A 23304-nucleotide genomic window follows, 5' to 3' on the forward strand; every position below is an offset into this window, starting at 1 on the left:
CCAAAGAGGTGCTGTTTGATTAAACGTTCCTTCCATAGGAATGAGACGCAAAACTTTCGAACACCAAAAGCCGTGGCTCAAGACAGAATTGAATAGACTGATAAGTGTTAGTTTATGACCCGAACTAGAGTTTTTTTGGGGGTATCTTGTAGTCGGGGGTGTGGGGGCCACAGTCCCCACACCAGGGGTTCAGGGGATGGCAAGCTCCTTTGGCCCAGATTTGGCTTTTTTTTTTGGGTCCATGCAACTTCTGAGGGCATTTTCGTAATTAAAAATGAATGTTTTGCCCTACGATGCCATATTTATTCCAAGTTTAGACACCCTAAAAATTGTATTATATTTTCGCAGTTTTCGTCAATAAAGAATTATCATTGCCGCCCGTGGACATAGGCAATTTTGCCCAACCATGTAAATCTTGTGTTCTTTGTTTTCTCTATTTTTTATCTTTGTAGTTTATCAATCTTAATTGGTCGTTGGGCGTTTTTTTCCCAACAATAAGATTAGTTTAGCCAACACCAATTCACAATGCACATTAGAAACACTCAAAAATCACTTTGAATTAAGATATTACATCCATGAATCGACCGTTGCTTCAATAATAATTTGATGATTTCAATATTCTTTTGACACGATGATTCACTATATGAAAACATGAAGATCTTAAACATATTATTCAACAAAACGTGAAAACTAGCAGTTATACAATATCATGGATGTTATATTAGGACACGCTCGAATATAATAATTGAGGATGGAGGGATATAAACCTGTTTGGTGAAAGGGATGTAATATATAAGCTAATGTAAGAGCTTGCCGGTCTGCACCTACATCTCGTACCAGATGATGGAGTTATCCCTATGACTAACCCACTCTCTCCCTTTTTCAATCGGAAAGGTCCCACGCATAAAACTAAAATGGGAGATCGTCCTTTTGATAAACCATCGATGGTTCTTCAGTCCCCGAGATACTATGTTTCCGTTGGAAAACAGTGAGAATGCTTTTGACTCATGTTCGTGCAAGTAGAAAAGGAAACTAAGTGATGCTCGATGCATGCTCAAAAAGTAATCCATTAAAATTTGCAGCATATTTGAAGTTGGGGGGCGGCAAGAGATGAAAGTAAGCAGTTATATGATCCAAACATTGAATCAAGAATTTCAAAAACTTGTTTAAGAAAATATTTGAGGGATTTTTCTATCTGAACTTGGGTTTCCTAATCCCAACCTACGAACTTGCCAAACAATTGGTAAGCTCCACCAAGAATTATACCCAAACTTGTCTTCATAAGAGGATAGAAAAATAAAATTACATTTAGATTACCAAGTTCTCTTATTCACGAAAAAAGGTCTTCCATAAAGCATGTAAACAGCTAATTCACATATCCTTCAGTCCCAAAGAATGCTGAGCATGGCCTAGCCCAACATCACCTTCTACTTTCACATTTAGTCTCTTCCCTCATTATGTATATTCTTCAATATATACGTCCATGCCCAATTTTGATTATATACATGGAGGATAAGGTCTTAGCGCATGAATGATCGAACAAGGACAATACACAAGATTTTTTACGGGGTTCATCCCAAATCCGGACTACGTCCCCGGTCTCCGAAGAGTCATTCCACTATACTAGCTTCTACAAGATTAACAATACATTAGAATTACAGAGAGAGAGAGAGAAGGGAAAGCCCCCTTGTGAAAGAAAGAAATGGAATCCTTTCTCTGTTCATCACAAGATTAACTATACTCATGCCTGTTCTTGAACATATTCAATCCCATACAAGGTTAAAAGAGAATCATAAAACTTCACCATTCCTGGGCATCTTAGACTAATCCTTTCACTTCTAAGTATAAATTACAAGGAAAACATAATAATATACTAATCACAACTTAATGCATCAACAAGACCTTGAACACTATGAAAGGCTTAGCACATTACCAACATAGTACATAGTAGAAACTAGAAAGGAGAGCATACAATTGTTCTCGTTCCCAAACACCAACAGAAACTTATCAATTACTTTGAAAACAACCGGCTATATTTGTTTCTCACTCAAATCTGTGACCCATTGGATATTTCTCTAGTCCTAGGTAATTGGAGCTTAATGTTCATTTTTAAAGAATGAGCTGACCAAAGCAGTAAGATGGACGAAGTAGCATTTTGCTCCAAAAGTCGATAGCTTTGCTTCGAATGTCAGTTCGCACTAACAAAAGTTGCGTTTCACTCTGAAAGTTAGTTTGCACAAACAAAAGTTGTCTTTCGCCTAGTAAGTCAGTTCGTACAAGCTAAAAGATAACTTAGTTTGACATAGGGATGCCATAGACACATAATAACATTGGTTTGTTTGATAAAGGTCTGATAGATTGCATTGCAAAGTATGCCCCTCGATCACAAAGATTGCATCATAATTGTCACATATCACTATAACAAGAAGGACACCAGTATCTTTCAGATTAGATTATCAAATTTGGTGGACTTCTAACTCTTCTTAACAACCCAATTTTTACATTCAAACAGAAACAGACCCACAAAACTTGAATATCTCAATTACATTGGAAATAAATAAATAAATAATCTTCTTAAATTGCACTTTTTTCCACAACATAAATACAAAACCAATTCCCATTTTCTGCTAAACTTAGTGAAAAATAACACATACCTCATAAAGGGAGATTAACATGATCACCACTATAAATCAAACCAAACAAAACCCTCAAAACCCTTTTGGCCCAGATTCATTTCCCTCCGAAACCAATGATTTATCGGCCATGGAAAGACAATAAGCAGCAATTTCCCTAAATTTAGGCACACTTCTAAGGTCCACCTTAGTTCCATCCTTCAAAGTAATAATAATATCTCCCCATTCACCAATAAAACGAGGCACCACTTGAACATCTTTAATCACTTTGTATGAAAAATCACTCCTGTCTTGGCCTGTAAGGCCTGAAATAACTGTGACCCTCAAATTGGTGAACCTATATCTGAGAAAGAAAGCTCTAGAAACCGCCGCTAAAGTTAGAGGCAACCAAAGAAGAGTAAAACCCAAAATGAGATTAGCTACTAAATCTCCATAGTGAGCTCCTCCATCGAAAAAGATGGTTTCTTGGGAGGGTTTGGAGGGAGATTTGAGTGAGGGTTTATTGGTTGGTGAGGAGACAGAGAGTTTAGTGATGGGTCTGCTACTTTTAGAGGTGGGATTAGTGGGGAATTTAGTTGAGGTTATTTTGGAGGTTAAATTGGAGGAAATTAGGAGGGGTTTGGGGGTTGCAGAGGAAGGTGAGAGGATTGGAGTGGAAGCCATGTTTATCCGTTTGAGAGGAGCTTCAACGGTTGGTAGTTGAAGAGGGGGGATTTTTTAGGGTGCAACGATGTTGGACACTAGAGTTTTAACGAATGGTTGGGATGGAAAGATAATAAAGTTTTTCTAGGGATGGTGTGTGGCGGTGTGCAAGTGGTTGGGCTGTCAATGGGCCCCAAACTGGCACGTCATGACACATGAAGCAGGTTTGGATTTTGGATAGTGTTACTAGGCCCTTTTAGTTAAAGGGACTTACTAGGCTGGCTCAGATCCAAATTTAGGAGTGGGCTTAAAAGCAAGGCCCATTGAAAGGCTTGGAATTTATATATGGGTCATGTTGAGGCCAACAGTTCCTTTGTGGCCCGACCCGTTTATAGCCCTACCAAGATATGTGTTAAGAATAGAGGATTCTGAGAGATTCAATATGCATCATAATATCTCTCATGCCAACTTATCTTAGAGATATGGTTATCTTTGGATGAAGTCTGGATTGGATCGGGATCAAACAGGACCAATCTAACAAGGATCGATTTAGATCCAGGACCAATCCGATAAGCAATGGATTAGATTTTTATCAGATCTTAATATTAGGATCCAATTTGATATAGAAAATCTAATAAATTAAATATATTTAAATAAAGTATATGAAATAATTTACATATTTTTGCACATTTTATTTGATGGGGACATGATTGAATCATAATCGATCCGATAGGGACCCGAACACCAATAGTCAATCTAGGCTCAAAATTATCGGATCGGAATGGATCTGATTTTGGGTCTAATCTGATCCATTTACAGATAACTCTTGGTGGGTCCTACACATTAAAATTTGGATTGATAGATGATTCATAATCCCTGATTTTATTTTACCCAAAACACAGCTAAGATCATTGGCAAGAAATCACGGGTGAAAAATACTTAGAAATCCAATACTAGTAGTGTAGAGGTAATTTTGAGCTTGCCTTTAACAACTCGATTTGCAATTTTGATAGTGATACCTCACTCCTCTAGTCGTCTAGTAGCAATCATCGGCGTGGTATCTGCTAAGAATCCCATGACACCTAAGTTAGACAAGAACCAAGATATTAAGTAAAATCCTATTCTTCCCAAAAAAGTGTCATTTATACATTGATTTCTCCCCTTTAATAGAATTTTCCTTGGATTTTATTGATAAACCCTCTATAAGTAAAACCCTAATCTTCCCTAATAAAAAAAGGTTACTTCTCCATCCATTTCTCCCCCTTTAATAGAATTTTCCTTGGATTTTATTAACATGTGCTCTAAGGAGTAAGGACACAAGTTAAAGGGCATTAAATACACTTTGGGATCTGAATTTTGTCTTGAAATTGCCCTCAAAATTTTTATTTTTGATATAAAAAAATACCCTTATTACTTGCTTGTTCCCAAGGTGTATTTCATGCATTTTAAGTGTGCCCTATCCCTAGATTTTAGGGATTCTCTCCTTGATCCCTTCAATCCACGGATCAGATAATGAAAACTCCTCAACAAGAAGATAATTAAACCAATTTAAAAGAAACGTAATTGAATTTTATCTTAGATTCTCGGATCTATCTCTTATTCTAGTGAAGCAAGAGATAGATTTGAATCTACTTGCACTCAGCCCTGAACAGGTAAGGTAAGGTAGGGGTCAACATTAATAACTTTGACATGCATCTGGTGAGAACTAATATTTGGACTTACTCGATCAATATTTAGGCACCATTTACTTTGAAGAGATTCTCCTCTAATCTACTCTGACTCATGTTTGAATCTCTGAATACGTGTAGGACTCCGATACTAATATTTGGTATTAGATATGATCAAAATATTCATAACTCACAAGATGAGTGGGCCCAAAAGGAGTACCACGTACACTGTGAAATAAAGAGTGAGACACGTGTACGGTGCACATTGTGAATGGGGGGGACTGTTTCATGTAAGGGAATAATGGGGGTGACAGTAGAGATCAGATGTACTGATTATAAATCTTTGGGGAACTTTATAAGGAGAAGTACGGGGAGTCACTCTATTACTGTTTTTCTTGCCAGAAACAGCACATCATCCTTCACCATTTCCAACGCATTGTTTTCTTCTTCTCTTGTAATTGTGCTTTCGTACTCACAATTCTTTATTAAATCTGTGCAAAACTGTCATTCGCGCTTTAGTATTTTGTCTAGAGAGTATATATTAGGTCCCTATCTCCATCTATTTGAATTAAGGGTACGTTTGATTGCATGAAAAATCACTTTTTATGAAATTTGAAATTCATACAAATTTAATTGTGGAAAATAGGTAGGGTTGAAAAATTAAATTCCATTGTTTAATTTCACTTGGATAAAATCATGGAAAAATATGAGAAAAAAGAAGAAGAGGATAAGGAGGAAGAAGATGAGAGGAGGGAGAGAGGAAGAAGATGACGAGGAAGAGGGAGGGGGGAGGATGTGGCGATGAAGGTGGCGGCGGCGACGACGACGATGGCGATGGTGACGACGAAGGTAAGTAAGGAAGATGGGGGGAGAACGACGTCATGATGGCGGTGGAGGAGGTGAGGGATGGAGAAATAAGAGAAAAAGAAAAAAAGAAGAGAGAGAGAGAGAAGATGGTCGGAATCGAAGTTGATGGCGATGGCTATGGTGATGACGACGACGGCGAGGTTAGTGTAATGGTGGTGGTGGTGGTGGTAGTGATGGTGGTAGGGAAGAATTGAAGATGGAAAATATGGGTGGATTTCATTTTCCCACCCATATGGGTGGGAAAGTGAAATCCATGATTTAGTGGACTTTGAATGGGATGGAAAATGAATTTCCATTTCCATATGCAATCAAACACTTGAAAAATGTCATTTTCCATGGAAATTGATTTTCCACCCTATTTTCCATGTGCAATCAAACATACCCTAAGGGTTTTTTATTTTTTAAATCCATTTTTCTTACTTACATTGCCTTATATTTAAAGAAAACAAATAAATTAAGTCCTTAGTAAAAAAAAGAGATAATTGTGTCTTTTACTTCTTAAAATTTACTTTATCCTGTTGTTCTTGATCTCAGCCTTGTAACGAAGTGTCCATTGAAGATTGAACTTCTTTCTAAGAAACTCATTATAATTTTCGAAAACATTATTGTTTTTATAGCCAAAACTCCAAAATGAGTTGTTCGAGGTGGAGCAAGGAAAATGATTTGAAGATCTAAATTTTGATTGAACTAAAGAACTTTATAATTTCAATAGAAAAAGAAAGTTAAACGTAAGCTTGATTGATGAGAGATTTATCGGATAGATATCACTATTGCATTATATATATATATATATATATATATATATATATATATATGGGTCCCGTTCAACAACAAACATTTTGACAAACATTTTGGCAAAACATTTTTCAAAACATGGGTTAGAGGTTTTGGAATGGACTGATTTTTGGTGAGGATGATCAAGGAGATCATCCTCACCAAAAATCAGCCCATTCCAAAACCTCTAGCCCATGTTTTGAAAAATGTTTTGCCAAAATGTTTGTTGCTGAACATTTCCCTATATATATATATATATATATATATATATATACCTTTGGACTTCTAGCAACTCAAAGGGGAGTTTATTTTATTAAGTTCGTTATCCAACACATCTTGGAGTGAAATACACATTATTTTAAAAGATTAAATACCCTTATTATATCTTCTAGATTCTCAACATCAATTCTTTCTCTAAAAATCATCAATGAATTCACATGGCCACATTGAAATCCAACACCACCTTCTAGATTTTACTGATAATACTCAGATTTAGATTTTAAAAATAAAAAAGATATAAAATTATTTTTGAATTTGATTCCTGACTTTGGGAAAGAATAAATGTTAAGAGGATAGAGGGTATAATAAATATTTGATTAAAAGAATTGGGGGTATCATAAGCCTTTAAACAATTGATATGGCAATAAAAACTCTCTCTCTTCTTCTTTTTTTTCCCCTTAAAATACAAAGATATTAACCCATAGAAAAGAAAAAAAGAAACAAGAAAGGGAATAAATCCCTTTATTATATGGCTCATGCAATAGTTGAAACCACTCCCTAGCATAGCATAGCTAGTTTATAATTAACTTAAATTGGTTCCATGATGTAGCCTTTTAAACATCTCAGATACTAACTTTATTCTCCATTATATACTCCCAATTAATTTCCCTCTTAAGCACACCAGACCGATCTTCCAACTTAGTATTTATTGGGTTTGATTCAATGAAATTGATGTTGTTCCGGCCAGGGCCAAAAGTTGGATTGATCATCCATGCCACAAAACATGTTGCACAAGCTTTCGTCTTGGACGCTGAGACCGATCTTCGGGCATTGGAGGTCTGATTTTGAGGTGTTTTGGAGGAGTTGTGCCACACTTACTGGCCTGATCATGGATGATGGGAAGAGGGGCATACTTGTGTGGGAAGAAATAGGGATATCAATTTCTGATGTTCTTGAGATATCTAAGTTTATTCCAGAGCTATTCTCACTTCTGTTGCTGCAAGAACCTTCAGTTTCTTTATTCAAGTTGATGAATTCAGTTGGTTCTCTACCTTTCAGAGCCAATATCTGCAATCAGTGGATCACCAATCAAGATTGAAGAGAAACTATATTAGCTACCCAAGATAATTAAGAGACAAATTCTGTTTTTTGAGCTAGATTTCTGAGGAAAAAATAATGAATAAATTTTATAACAAAAAACTATGATTGGTTCAAGAAACAATCCAAAATCTCTCTAAATAACCAAAACTCTTCTCTACAAAATCAACATTGTCTCATGCACAATTTGAAGAAAATCCAATACCCATTTATAGTTCTACATCTTTAACAGTCAAATATAAAATTTAAATTAAATTGTGGACCACTGCCCATAAAGTCAAGAAGTTAATTAAGATCCATGAGAAATTAAATTAAAGGAAACACAATTACCATTTTTAAATATTCATCATAGCTATAAATCCAACTTTTAAAAAATTTCTACTACAAAAAAAAAAAAAAAAGTCAAGGATTATCTAATATAAGATTTGAAAAACACATATAAATAAAAGTGATGAAATTCAATCAAAGAGAATAATAACAAGTCTTACTTACCTCTGCATGGAGTTTCCTGTTTTGAGCATGAAGGGCATCATAATCTGCCTTAATTACTTCAAACTGTCTCTTTAAGAGGTCATAATCTTTCTCTAGTTGTTTGGTCTTCCACCTTGCCCTCCTGTTTTGAAACCAAATAGCTATCTGCCTTGGCTGAAGACCAAGAGTCTGAGATAGCTGCATTTTCCTCTCAGGTTCAAGCTTGATACCCAACTCAAAATTCTTCTCGAGTACTTTCAATTGTTCCATGTTAAGTCTTCTTTTCTTCTCTCCAACTTGTAACCCATCATCAGACAAGTCATCATCTCCATTCCTCTCTTCACACATCTCAATACCTGAAAATGATATGGATCTCTTCTTTAGCAGTGACGCAACACCTACACCACAAGAAACAATTGAAACCCATTAAGAGAGAGTAATAAAGTCTTCGGAGTACTATATTAGAGAGAGAGAGAGCGAGAGAGAGATGACCACGGAAGTGTTGAGGAGTGGATGATGGAGGGATTGGATTGAGAGAGGTGGGAGGGTGCTGATCCCTTTCATGTGTAGTTTGTAACAAGAAATTGGGAGGGAAGAAGGCCATTTCATTGCAAGTCATGGCTTAGTCTTGTGACGTATATCTAGAATTTAAGATATGATGATGATCTGATCATCAATGTAATAGAGAGAGAAGAGATGGGCAGAGAAATCTGGGAGGAGGGAGGGGTGGAGAGCTTTCAAGTGAGAGAGGTAATATATCTCATGAAACTTTTTGATAAATATAAAAAGAAATGAAATAAGAGTAAGTGTTCCACTGGAAGGAGTTGTTGTGACGTATATATTTTGAGTCGTGAAATATTTTGTACGTTCCCTTCACAGAATCGTAGATCCTTTACTTCTAGATACACAAAGACAGAGATTTATGATTTTGTGAACTGCCAGGTAAAGAGCATACAAAGAATGTACAAAAAAGAGTGAGTTTATCACTATTCAAATATTTTACTAGCACCTAAGAGATTAATTTATGTATACAATGTTCTAGAGAGGGAGGAATTAGGTGATTTTTTTTTCTTATTGTTAATGTGAAGCGGAGGGGTTTTTTAAAACAATTACTTTATTAAATACTAGAAGAGAGAGAAATGCAAAATTGTAAATATATTTTATGTTCTTTTAGAGCATCTCCAATGAAAATATTAAAATCCACAAGTTAAAGATGCCATGTAAGCATTTTTGTCAAATGTTAACCCACTTTTAACAAGTGAAGTAACTTAACATGTCCAAAAACTCCTACGTATACACTAGTCCACACAAGTTAGTCACCTTTTTGTAATTTTTTTTTTTTTAAACTAATAAAATAGTCATTGTTGACTAATGTTTTCAAAACTAAAAACATTAGCAAGTCGATGTAGCTCGCCAAATTGCCAGTCACAATTAACATGCACATTAGCATCTGACACCTTAACAAATCTATTAACCTGTCGCTTAGAGCAAATTTGTTGGTTAAATTTACCTTCTGATGTTAACACGTCCGCTAACTTATCCATTATAGATGCTGTCAAGGGAGAACTCAGAAGTGGATTTCTTCAAGAAAATAATTATTATTTGTGATCTGCGGCTGTTTTTTCTCTTTCTTTTTTCCCCTTTTAGATAGCAATTGTAAGTTAAGTTTAAGAAAGGGGCTGGGCCGTGAACTTTTAAAGGAGAAAGAGATGAATTTCTTAGAAAAAGTAAATAAAAGAGCTTAATGTGCAATGGGCTGGCTTTTTCTTTGATTGTGAGAGAGAGAAAGATGAGTCCAATATTGGGACAGGAATCTTGGGTATGGGTCCAATGTGGGGAGCAGGGGTTGCCACTTAACCCACCTACAAGGGGCCACTTTGGCATCCATTATCCTCAGATCAGCATCTGAAGCAGTGGAGGTGGAGGAGGGTTTTAAAATTAAATATAAAAAAACCCTAACTCTACCTAGCTGTTCCTTTTTTTTTTTTTTTTTTCTCCCCCCTCCCCCTGCCCTCTCCTATTTTCATCTTATCCCTTATAGCTTAAGACCCCATACTCCCTCTTTCAACATGAGGAGCCTTCAAGGTGGCACAACACTAGACTTGGCCGCTTTTTTTTTTCATTCATTTTCAGTCCATCTTTAGTAAGTTGGGTGCTGATAGTCTGACTTAGGCAAGTGCCAATTCAACGACTTACCTCACGTGATAGGTTAGGGAATCGTAGATGTGCTCTCCTCAAGATACAAAACTACATGTACCCATAAAAAGGTGCAGTTTTATATTTTGAAGAAAGCAGATCTACGATTTTCAAGTCTATCATGTCAAGTACGTGCCTAAGTCAGATCATCGCAAGTCACGACTCTAGTAAGTTTAGGCAGGCAGACCTCTTTTTACACTGAAAATTGACAAACACAAAATGCTCTTAAGTGTTAAGCTTTGTACAAATTTGTTTTTTATAAATAAAAAGATTTTATTAAGGAAATAAAGCAATAAAAAAGTTAAAAACAGAAAACCAGTTCAAAGGAGGTTAAGGCGGCCAACCAAGGAAACTTCAACAAGGCCTTCACCTAAGCCGAAAAGTAAAAACAAAGAAAAGAAAAAGAAAGGCCCACCCATCTTTCTCTAAAATCAAAATCAACTAAAAGCAAAATATTCCAAAAAATTCTCACTTTACAAGTATTAAAAGTAAATTGATCTAAGAAGGATCTAAATCATACTGAAAGATGTGGGGGGAAATTGGGATGTTGTCAATTTTTTTTTTAATCCCTCCATAGAAACTTATATTTTTGGATCAATCAAGCAAAAAAAAAAATACAAAACATAAAACTCATAACCACAAAATTCCTTCATAAATCTGATAACTACATCCTTAGACTCTGTGGAATGCGTCACAAAATTTATTCCTAATTACCTCATCTAAATAAGGCAACCCTCATTAATTAAGAGTCATTTTCTTTTGGATTTCTCTTTCTAATCAAATAATAGCAAATCTCTATTATTTCATGTGACATGATAAATGAGTTTGGCATGTCTTGTGATTCACACCTAGATTAATTTCTTCAAGATATGCATCCATTACTGATTTGAGATACATACTAGATTAATTCTAACATAGAGATATGCACATGAAATGAAGCATTATTTTATCTCTCCACACACACACCACATTATTTGCCATCCTTGCACATGACACCTAGGTCCATGATGATTTTTTTTTTTTTTTTTTTTTTTTGCATCAACTCTTGTCTTTCATCCTGGAAGAGAGATGGATAGAGGAAATGCAATCCAACAACAAAGCAATCAACACCACTTCTTATTTATTTAAATTTATTTGGAGACCTAAATTTTGAAAGAGAGTTTATAAATTTGAGAGTCCAACTCAAAACCAATTTGCAATGAGTAGAGAGTTGATTAAAGAGTTTATAAGGAGAGAGAGACAAGGCAATGAGTGTCCGATGTAGGACTACACTCAACACATCCTCGTATGTGTGGGCCCGATTGGATTAAAGCACGTAGAGATATGAACTAGGTGATGTGAAGGAGAGAAACGCCTACTCTGATACTATGATAAGTTTGGGGTTCCAACTAAAAACTAATTTTCAATGAACGTCCCATGCGGAACTAAACTCAACAAGGGTACTTCATGTCCAAGATATTAAATGAGAAACAATTTACTAAATTCTATGATAAAGTGAAAAATAGATAGAAAATGCATAAAAGTCTAAAAATACCCACAAACTTTAATTCTATATATATATATGAGAGACACCATATTCAATTTCTTCATCTAAACAAAGATAATAATAATAATAATAATAAATTTTAAAGGGATCATTTTATAATATTCAATATTTATTGGACCTTCCTCTCTATAGTCAATGTGAGTGTGATTAATTACTAAAATTACAGTCAATATAGAATCTAAGGAAGATTATTGGGTATGGGGCCCATCATTTTACTAGTTAATATTGGCCAAAACAAGGGGACCCACTAAATGACTTCATTATTTTGAAATTTAAGGATAAATCCAATGTGATGGATCCATCAATGTAATTTCTTGGTAGTTCACTCTATTTCAATAAAGCAAAAGCACTGAATCTTTTCTCATCCACATCATATGCTTCTCCTGTGTTCAACTTATGTGCATCCTCCCATGTGCCATCTCTTACGTCATTTTTGCCTCTACTCCCATCTTTCTCTCTACTTGTCTTGTACTTCATTTTATTTTATATGGGCTGTGACGTCATGATCCACACATCAACATGCCACGTGGACTCCATCACAAGACTTTTTTTGTGATTGTTTGGTCCACCTGTTTGTATAATTCCACACAAACACAGTTATCTTTGCTTTTGGTGATTTATTGCAATATGGATTCGATCTGGTCTAAGCCCATTGACTGAGTGAGGAGACTATGTGGGTTGAAACATGGATGAAAATGCTTATAAATCACGAGTCACCTTTGTCGGGGAAGATCTAATAAACGATAAACAGTATCAAAATAAGAAAAGAGAACAACAACACAAGGTTATTTATGAGCAAATTCAGTAGGTAAAATTACTTAGTGGACCCAGGGATTTCTTTCTAAATGCACCCTGATTTTTGGGTTGTATTTTAATACCCTATAAAACGTCAAACTCAAATCATTGAGATCAACCATTTGAATTGTGATTCATGTTCAAACATTGAGATTAACAACTTGTAAAAGCTCAATCTCAATGATTGGATTAAAGGTTGGTATCAATGATTTGAATAGTCAAACTTGATCGTTTGAATGAACGATCTCAACCATTGATAGGGGATTGGGGGGAGGAATTAGAAAGAAAATGTTTACTAGCTGGACAATCACACCATATAGTTGGACAATCCGGAACTAGTGGACTGGGAAAAGCCCATGCACTTGTCTGGCCTTAAATCATAAATGTCAATGATCAAGGGGTTTGTGGCCTAAAATAAAAATGGTTAACAGTCAAAAGAAAAGAAGCCCAAGCTAGATTAAACCTTTGTGGTTAATATATTTGAGTACAAGCCCATATATATATTTGGCCAAAGCCCATCAAACTTGCTCAGTCATCACTTCCCTTAATAACGGTGCGAGATGAGGAAATTTAATGGTCCAATAGACACTGACCTGGATTGGCCCGTGAAGTCTTCAAACCCAATAGGCTTTTGCCGAGTAAGCACTAAACAATCTTGGTGTGCGACTTGGGCAGGCTCAACTCAATCTTCCTTCTCACACGTTGGGTTGGACTGCAGTGGACAAGAGCCCACATTCAATTCTCCTTCTCCCACGATGAATTAGTCTGAGGAATGCTAGAACTCGCAATAATACTTCTAGAGATTTGGGCTCCATTTTACACCTTACAGTAACCAATTAATATGAACACACCAATTCCATGATGCAACATCATCCTCCACTTATAATAGAGTCGTGATTTTCTTATTCTCCCATCTGACATACTCCCGACGTAAACATATGCGGTGGTGTATCTTGAGGAAGAAAATCTACAATTCTATCACATGCCACGTCGGGAGAGTATAGAGGGAGTATGTTAGAGGAGGGAGTCAGAAAATCATTATTTTTTGCAATATCAAGTTAATAGCTCAAGCTGGTTTTCATAAGTACAAGTTAACTCAGAAAATCACTGAGAGTTTTATTATTATTATTATTACTACTACTACTACTACTACTACTACTGATGTGAGATTTTTAGAGGGTGAGAGAGTTGTAGAGGTTTGAGAACTTGTAATCTTTATCATTGATAGTGGATTGATCTCCCTCTCCTTTATGAATGTAGGAAATTTGCCAAATCACGTAAATCCTTCTTTTCGTTGTGTATTTTATTTGACTTATTTTCTTGCTCTTGTTTTACTTCGACATAACAAATAATGTAGTATCGTTATGGGTAGAGCTAGTAAGGAGTTAATGGGGCAATTGTCCTCAACAGAACTTTGAGATACTCCTGAATTTTCAACTAATTACATTTGCCTTCATTCCCTCAACTCCCTCCCCATTTGCCCCCACCTTTTCAACTCCCTCCAATTTTTGCACCCCCTCTCAATATATTGAAGATGACATTGCCTCTTGATTGGGCCTTCTCCCATAAACTACGTAGAAATGACCTAAATATCATTTTCTTCAATTTCTAACGAAAATCCTAAATAGTTTGTCCCCACTACAAGAAAATCCTAGCTCCGCCCCTGAGTATCGCGCGGTTGTGGGAGTCCTCAACATTTGTGTCTGCCACTAGAAACATTGAAACATGGTATCGAATAACAATTATACTCAAAGCACATAAAACTTGTGTTGTTTGGATCACGACTAATCCGCTACATAATCCCTCATTGAAATCTATAGGACTATAACAGGGTTATTAGTTTGTGCAAATTAATACATGTTAATGACCCATATCTTGAGCATCAATATTTGGCTTTTGCCACTCTGAAGACTGAGTTGGGTCGATGTCCCCCACTACCATTCTCTATAAATGGGATTTCAAGGCTATACATCAATTTATGAATCTGGCTTGGCTTATATAATAAGGTTTGTTAGAAAATCAAAAAATATGTAAAACCCAAGAATCGGATAGCTTAATCAAATATATAATATACTTAACAACCATGTAATATTACTGTAGTGGAAACCATGAACATAAATGAGGGGACAGACATTCCATCCAATAACCCACTAACCTATCCCTCCATCTTCAGCACTACTTTATTTATTTATTTATTAAAACTTCCTTAAAATAGAGGTTAACTTATTCCAAGACCCTCTCTTTCCTCAATTCTCGTACGGAAGACTTGGACGCACGTCTCTTGCGAATCACTGTTTCCCATGCAAGTTGTATAGAATCTCTAATTCGCATACACCGTACACGTGGCTCATCCATTCCTTGATTAATGTGTATGGTAAGCATGATTTGAAATTTTTGGTGATGGCCCACCAACTTAACGCTTCAGATCTATCTGTTGGACCGACACAATGCTTCGTAGGTAGGCTTCGAATAAAGATAATGGAAAGAAATTAGATAGCTGTAAAGTTTTAAAGCATGAACTATTAAAAAAGTTCAATTAAGGCTTCTTCTTCTTTCTTTTTTTCTCTCAATTTAAGAAAAACTTTTTGCATCCCAAGGTTTAATATGTGAGATAATGCCATAACATTGACCTCATTTGTGATTTTGGGTAGTGTTTCTAGCCCTGATTACTTATAGGTCCAGCTAGGCCCAATTCATAGCTAGGATTGGGCATGAGGAGGCCCGCCCAATAACTTATTATAACTTTATTTATCAGTAAATTGCGTATGTGTCGCACGTGAACTATTTAATAATTATTATACTTATTCAAGATTTTTAAGATATATATTTTTTATTATTCAAAATTATTTGTTTAATAGCAGTTAGAGAGTTTTATTCAATCTTAATCTTGCTTGTCATGTGTTTATTATTATTAATTTGACATTTTTATTTAAAAGATTAATATAAGATTCTATCGATTGCACACATTTACACTTTATTGTGCAAACTATAATTTAGTGCAAGGCATCAACAAACCAAATATGGTCTGAGACCAAATAAATTATTGACGCATTTTAATTATAATATGAATCGTGATTTTCTAACTCCCACCCCTCCCCCTCTTTCTTTCGATGTGACATGTGATAATATCATATATTTCATTTCTCGAGATGCACAACTACACATAGATATGTACTTGTGCATCTCAAGGAAGAAATATATGGCAAATACTTAATAAGGAGAATAGAGGAGGAGTATGTTAGAGGTGCAAGTTAGAAAATCATCATTCTTATAATATTATTACATGAAGAATAATAACTTAGGATTTAATTTTCTTAGTGATAATTTGGCATTAGTAACTTTTGCTTTAAAGTAACAACACATTGATGTGTGATCCTAGCATTAAAAGTAAAATACAAGTTTCAAATTCAAAATTCAAAAATCGTAAATAAAATTCATTATCAGAGATAGAGATAGATATATAGGGTCAGGTTCCGTAGACCCCCATTACGATTCACATTGCGACACACTGTTTCGTCTTATATGGGTAAAAATGTTTGGAATGGGCTGATGTTTTGTGAGGATGATCTCTATGGTGAGGAGATCATCCTTGCCAAAAATCAGCTCATTATGAAACTTCTAGTCCCATGTTTACAAGTTGAAAAATTTTAGACCGTCCAATTTTTGTAAATCAATTTTGATGGGGTTAGAAGTTTTGGAATGGGATGATTTTTTGCAAGGATGATCCCCTCATCACAGAGATCATTCTCACAAAAAATCAGTCCATTCCAAACATTTTTTGCCATATAAAACAAACATTGTGTCGCAATGTGAGTCGTAATAGGGGTCGTAGGAACCCCACCCATATATATATAGGATGAGGATCCGTATACACATAAAACTACAACGTGTTTTGTCTTATATTAGTAAAAAGGTTTGAAATGGATTGGTTTTTTGTGAGGATGATCTCTATGGTGAGGAGATCATCATTGCCAAAAATCAGCCCATTATGAAACTTTTAACCCCATGTTTACTAGTTGAAGAATTTTGGATCGTCCATTTTTTGTAAACTACTTTTGATGAGATTAGAAATTTTAGAATGGATTGATTTTTTGTAAGAGTGATCCCCTCACCATAGAGATCATCCGCACAAAAAATCAGTCCATTCCGAACCTTTTTATCCATATAAGACAAAAATATTATAACTTGTGTTAACAGACCGTTATTCATATATATATATATATATATATAAAATAGTAAAATAAAAATGGTACTTTTATATATATATATATATATATTTTTATGAAACATGCTGGAATAACACAAATGGCGATATAAAGGTGAATGATATGGTGACGCGCACATAACCATAGATGCTTTTTACTTGTAGCTCGGAGAAAAGCATCTACGGTTATGCATCCGACACCACGTCATTTTGCCACCCCCACCACGACTTTTTTTATTTTATTGGATCAACTTTAAATGGTGCATCACCTTGACATACTTTTTTCTTCTAAAAGGAATTTAGACACATTCATCACACGTGCGGGCATAATGACTAAGAGTAAAGTTCTGCTAAGTTACAGCAAGGCTTTACCTTGGGAAACGTAAAAAAATGGCACGTGATATCATGTGTGTGGCCATCATTTACATTACATGCAATTCTAAACTAGGGCTGTCAATGGATCGGATCCAGAACCGATTAAGTTGAATGGACTAATTCAATAACGGATGGATCATACCTTTGAATCGAATAAGGTTTTTTAATTGGATCGCAGTCTTATGATTCAAATCCATTTCAATAAAAATCAGACAGGATCCGGATCAGATCAAATTGATTTTGATATATAAAATATAAATAAGTTCTATATATTTATTCATCCCATCTCGAGATGCTTGATCTATAACAAATCTTACAAGTTATCGAATCCAATCTTTATTTGGAACCCAAATCCTCAATTGAGATCCAAATCATCCCTTGACAATCATAGAGTTGAAACTGATACCAAATTAATTATCAGTCCATGTTTTGGACTTTTAAATTTATTAACAACCATGCATCAGTTGGCATTTATATTTTGACTGATTATAAACGATGCGTTGACACATACACGGTCCATATGCGACTGAAGCGATGAGGGCACAAAATAAAAGATCTATGATCTTGTGCCTTTGCCATGTCAGCCGAGTAACATTTATTTCATTCTCATTTTATAAAATCCATGGAAGCTTGGACGGCCCAATCCCTGCAACCAAACATGCCCTTAGGTTTTCAATCCTGATTTAATAAGTCTAGATTTAGTTTATTCTAATATGAATGGAGACGTTTCCCCAAGAATTGGTCGTAAAGTATGTCTAAAAATTCTTTTTTTTTTTTTTTAACTTTATTTAATTATAAAATACCCCTAGATTTTGTTGTTTACCTGGAAAAATGACCTTTAAGAAAAAAAATATTCAACTTTAGTAAGCGGTGTTAATCTTAGAAATAATCCCCTGGACACTCGTGTTTTATTAGTCCAAATCGGTAGGTTTGGTTTAATTGATAATAAATGCAACATCAATTTGTTGGCACATATAATGACTAAAACAGCCAATACACTCATTGAAGTGAAACGTTTAACTGGTTAGACCATGAAACACATTTTCCTTTCTCAATGAGTCGTGCTACGCTGCCTGTATTGGACACTGGTACAACACTGAGTTGACTTGGCAGTTTGTAAATAATTAGAGATTTATTTTCTTGAGATACAAATTAAAAAAGTCAATGGTTCTCTATGCATTGTCCGGTCAAATCCATGTTGGACCCATTCTTCAATGGGTTGTTTGGTGGGTATCTAATAGATCCTTTTTAGAAGAGTCGTGATAATATGACACCCCCTCGTGACAAATGCCCCCATCACAGAACCGTAGATCATTTGCCTCCGGATATGTAGAATCATAAATCTTTTTCTTGTGTATCCCAATGCAAATGATTTACGATTTTGTGATGGGGGCATTTGTCAGAGGAGAGCCGTTATATTATCACGGATATTTTAAGAAATATCTTTTTGGGATAATAGGATAATTATTTTAAAAGTTTAAATTGTTTTTTTTTTTTCATTGATTTAATATCTTAGTAATAATCTCAAGAGCATTTGAGTCACTAGCTTGAAGGTGTCATCTTGTTAAGTTAATTAAAGTTTGGGAGTGTAAATATCAAGACCTAGGTTCAAAATTCGCCTTCACCTACAAATTAATGACTACTAATCTCACGAGCCTAAATTTCAAATGCATTGTTGTTTAAAAATTCTATAACATTAATTTTTGTGAATATTTTTAAAAACTTGGAAGTGAGTGTTTAGATGAGCAATTTCTCGTTTCTACTCACTTTTAACTTTTGCATTTCGACGGAAAACACTTTTTGGGTATATTACCAAATGCTAATTTGAATCCAAAGCTTATTTTTAGCATCAAAATGTTAGAAGCACTTTCTGAACAACTTCCCAAATTAGATATTAATTTGAATATCAACGAGGGTCTCTAATCATTTCAATGGGTTACAACCATATATGTAAAGGGAAAGAAGCACTTAATGAACCCCACCCACCATTATTAGTTTCATCTACATAAATGGCTTTTAATGCAAGTTTTTCAGTTTTGTCATCCAAATCTTATCGAGTTTAGACTTTAAACCATCTTTACCATGAACGGTATGTTTTCATTCTAATAGATATTTTCATAAAGTGTATTATTAATATGTGCCCTAATAACATACGATAGGATGCATTAAGTGCACTTTTTAAATAAATAAATATTTAGATAAGAGTCTTGATAAATTTATGCTCTTTGTATGTTTCCTGACACGACAAGGCATAGAAATCATAGATCTTTTTTTTTTTTTTTGAGATATACAAGAAAAAAAAAATCTATGATTCTATGAAGTGCCATGTCCGGGAAGGCACAAAGATCGTCAGGTTTTAGAGCTTAAGTTTAATATTAGTCTTTAAAAAATGCTTACCTGATTGCGCTCGACATTGTGCTTATGTGGTAAGGGCATGGAACCATTGATCGTTTTTCGCATGTATCCTGAAGAAAAAGATCTATGATTCTATGCCCTTGCCACATCAGTTATCGATGTTTTGCCATGTGGATTTCTCACGGCTCTTTTTTGGATGGGAAAACTTATTCCCAAGAGGTGAGTTTAAAGCCTTGGATGAAATGGTGATGTCTTAATATTTGTATCAACAGCAAATGAGAATGTGACACGTTTCAAGAATAGATTCCTTACTCTGCTTTGGTGGACCATATATCCGTCCTTCATAACTGCCGACAGAATGTCCAAGTAAGCAGTGAGACAGTGAAATGTGAAGAAAAAGAGAATGCTGGGCATTAGGTAATGTGTCTGTCTTAATTATTTGATTGGTTAGCTGGACATAGTATGTCCAACAACATTAGACCTTATCATGATGTACAGGTGGCAATTCCTTGATGATCAGCAGTACTAATTCTGTCCGACTTTTAGACAGTGTGTCAAAAAGTGGATCTTTTTAATAAGAAGGAAAATAAAATCTTTCTAATTACTTTTTCTTTCTTCAGAGTCTCTGTCACAAAATTCAGAAACTTCAACTTCAAAGAAGAAGGATTGGTCCTTGGAGTTTGTGTGAATTTCCAATATTGTCCTCCGTATTCTACGGTCCTTCTATTACGATTTTTTGGCCGTCAGTGTGTAATTATAAAGGTGGAGGAGAAGAAGAGACTTTTGTTTTGGAGTCTTGCCTCACTTTTCAACATTGATTTCGCCGTGATTTTCCTCTCACCAATCAACCCTTTCAAACACAACTGCAGAGATCGATCGAGTTTTAAAATCTGAAAAGGTCTTCTCCTTCGATCGTTAACTGGATTTTTAGTTTTAAATTTCTTTGCGGAATGGTTTCTCTCTCTCTTTCTCTCGAGGCTGAGAGAATTGAAGGTGATCAAATAGATCGCTAGAGAGTCTATTTTGGATCCAAATCGAAGTGAATTGAAGGCGATCTTTGGAAAATCGATTTTTTTCTTCTAGAAGCGTTTTCATCTTTATGGCGGATTTTCAGGTTTATTTTGACTTTTGAGTACATTGCCAGTTCGAAAAAACGAAAATTGAGGTGATTCTCGATTGGGTATTTTGTCTATTTTGGAGGATCAGAGGATGTCTGATTGTTTGTCTTATTAAAATCGATTGGTGTATTTTTATTTTTATTTTTACTGTTCTATCATTCAAGCTGTAAGGGATAAGTTAAACAGGCTTTTCGGAGAAATTTCGAAGAAGCAATCCGTCCACCCACTTCTTTCTTTTGAATTAAAGTTCGGTTGAGAACAGCTAAATTCTGAGCTGTTTCTCTTTTATTTAGTCCAATTCACATCAATTTTGCGTTTTTTCTTCTAATTTCATTCCAAACCATAACGTTCAGCTCATTTATCTGAAAAAAAAAAAAAAAAATCCTTTTTTTTTTTTTTTTTCAATTGGTGGACTTTTTATCTTTTCCCCTTTTCTTTCGATCTTATTGTCAAGATGGGTTGTGCAAGTTCAAAGCAATCTCGTTGCCGACACTGTCAAAGCCCATATTCTCCCCTCGCTCGTAGTTATTCGATGCCCATTCATCACCCGGCCGAGCGCAAAGGCGACAGCTACCATGTCGTCGCTCTTACCTCCACTACATTGGGATCTCTGAAACTTGATTCAATGGATCCAAGCCATCCTAATAGCAATTGTGTAAGTGACGATGAGGCCGAAGATCAAAGGAACCCCATTAAGATCTCCACCAACAATTACATCAACAACAATGATAGCAAAAGCAGGGAATTCGCAATGGAGGTCAATCAAGGCAAAAGTTGGTCCGACATGATTAACGAAAAAATCCCAAAGATCATCCCCAAAACACCAATTAGAACACCGCCCGGCGAACCAGAAACCATCAACACATGGGAAATGATGGAAGGATTGGATGATTGCAGCCCTCTTCGTCTTCCAAATCTCTTCGACCGCAGTTTCTCTTTCCACGCCGTCCCCAATTCCACATCTTTTGATCAACCCAAACAGAAACTACAACGGAGCAACACTGGGTCGCCAATTCTCGATCAACCCAAACTGAAATTACAAGAAAATGGAATTGGGTCACCTAGACCGATGTGGATTCATATGATGAACGACAATTCAAATTCAAATCTGGGCATCTCAGATTTCGATTCGGAAATCGTCTCTACATTTCGTAAAGCACTCGAAGAGTTATCACCGATGAACACTGCCCTTCTCCGGTCACCGGAAAATGAGAAAACAGTGTCCGCTGTCGATAACCATTTGTCCTCAAAAGATGTGGACACAAAGAAGTTAGACAAGATCATCAAACCGACTAATTGTCCACCGCGAGGCGAGGATAAGGTGGTGGTTTACTTCACGAGTCTCAGAGGAGTGAGGAAGACGTACGAGGACTGCTGTCACGTGAGGGTTATATTGAAGGGGTGTGGAGTTCGAGTGGATGAGAGGGACGTATCGATGCATCATGGTTATAGGGAAGAATTGAGAGAATTATTGGGGTACGGATTTGGTGGCGGATTGCCAAGGGTGTTTGTGAGAGGAGGGTACATTGGTGGGGCAGAAGAGATTAGACAAATGCACGAAGACGGAGAGCTCGAGAAGTTTCTAGAAGGTCGTGCAGTGGTGGAAGATGGTGGTGGTGGTGGTGGTAGTGCAGTGTGTGAAGTATGTGGAGATATAAGGTTTGTTCTTTGTGAGAGATGTTCAGGGAGTTGTAAGATCTATAGTGAGGAAGGTGAAGAGTGGGAAGGAGAAGAAGAGAATGAAGTAGAGGAAGGAGGAGGCTTTCAGAGATGTCCTGATTGCAATGAGAATGGGATCATACTTTGCCCTGTATGTTGTTATTAGTTAAGAGATTATGTTGGTTAAACATACAAGTCGATTTTGTTCTTCTCTATTTTTTTTTAATTTATCAAATGAGGTCTTTTAAGTATATGGTTTGTTGTTTTGTACAGTGGGGGGAGGGAGGGTTCAGATTATATAGAATGGAAGATCCAAGTATGGGAACAGTGTAAAGAAGGCACTGAGTAGTATGTTTTGGCTTTCCCTATTTTGGATGGGTAATAAGTATTATACAATAAACAACAATGAAAATATTTCCATGGATTCACTATTTTTTTTTTTCTGTTAGACAAACAAGATTAGTGATATGTAATTAGTAGGTGAAGGCGAGTTTTGTATAAAGCACACACCCTGATGTGTTTAATCTCTAACCAAAACATGTTAAGTAGGCACCCATGTTTTTATAGGAACAAAACACCACTCTAGATCTCAAGTCTTATCCAAAGAATTAGGATCTAGAATGGTGTCCTGTTTTGATAGGAGTTTAAAACATATTAGACTCCTAATCAAGACATTTTCTTTATG

At 35.7% G+C, this 23304-nt stretch overlaps 3 protein-coding genes across 4 annotated transcripts; 1 reads left to right on the plus strand and 2 right to left on the minus strand.

Moving 5' to 3' along the window:
• Positions 1-2554: 2554 nt before the first annotated feature.
• LOC147399028 (NAD(P)-linked oxidoreductase superfamily protein) lies at positions 2555-3315 on the minus strand. Its single transcript, XM_086448422.1, has one exon. It carries the CDS (start codon positions 3294-3296, stop codon positions 2709-2711), a length of 588 nt encoding a protein of 195 aa, XP_086304548.1. The 5' UTR covers positions 3297-3315; the 3' UTR covers positions 2555-2708.
• A 3848-nt stretch (positions 3316-7163) lies between these two features.
• LOC147399029 (homeobox-leucine zipper protein ATHB-13-like) lies at positions 7164-9204 on the minus strand. 2 transcript variants are annotated; one of them, XM_086449026.1, is made up of 3 exons: positions 8867-9204; positions 8393-8769; positions 7164-7870 (listed from the first exon to the last, which is right to left on the minus strand). In XM_086449026.1, exons 1-3 carry the CDS (start codon positions 8988-8990, stop codon positions 7523-7525), a joined length of 849 nt encoding a protein of 282 aa, XP_086305152.1. In that variant the 5' UTR covers positions 8991-9204; the 3' UTR covers positions 7164-7522. The 2 variants fall into 2 exon arrangements, with proteins under 2 accessions (XP_086305152.1, XP_086305151.1); XM_086449025.1 differs by having other exon boundaries at positions 8864-9184.
• Positions 9205-20476: 11272 nt separating this feature from the next.
• LOC147399030 (uncharacterized protein At5g39865-like) lies at positions 20477-23047 on the plus strand. The gene has a single exon (XM_086448423.1). The coding sequence runs from the start codon at positions 21415-21417 to the stop codon at positions 22783-22785; it is 1371 nt and encodes a 456-aa protein (XP_086304549.1). The 5' UTR covers positions 20477-21414; the 3' UTR covers positions 22786-23047.
• Positions 23048-23304: the final 257 nt, after the last annotated feature.

Source organism: Akebia trifoliata, chromosome 7 (assembly GCF_017979445.1).
Source record: "Akebia trifoliata isolate Shusen 1 chromosome 7, ASM1797944v1, whole genome shotgun sequence".
Lineage (NCBI taxonomy): Eukaryota > Viridiplantae > Streptophyta > Magnoliopsida > Ranunculales > Lardizabalaceae > Akebia > Akebia trifoliata.

What these genes read in the sequence shown, in the direction of transcription:
- LOC147399028 (XM_086448422.1), bottom strand. Translation starts at nt 3,296, where the DNA reads ATGGCTTCCACTCCAATCCTCTCACCTTCCTCTGCAACCCCCAAACCC.
- LOC147399029 (XM_086449025.1), bottom strand. Translation starts at nt 8,990, where the DNA reads ATGACTTGCAATGAAATGGCCTTCTTCCCTCCCAATTTCTTGTTACAA. An exon ending in CACTCCTCAACACTTCCGTG is followed by an intron (nt 8,770 to 8,863) that starts GTCATCTCTCTC and finishes CTTGTGGTGTAG; the next exon opens with GTGTTGCGTCACTGCTAAAG. An exon ending in ACAGGAAACTCCATGCAGAG is followed by an intron (nt 7,871 to 8,392) that starts GTAAGTAAGACT and finishes CACTGATTGCAG; the next exon opens with ATATTGGCTCTGAAAGGTAG.
- LOC147399030 (XM_086448423.1), top strand. Translation starts at nt 21,415, where the DNA reads ATGGGTTGTGCAAGTTCAAAGCAATCTCGTTGCCGACACTGTCAAAGC.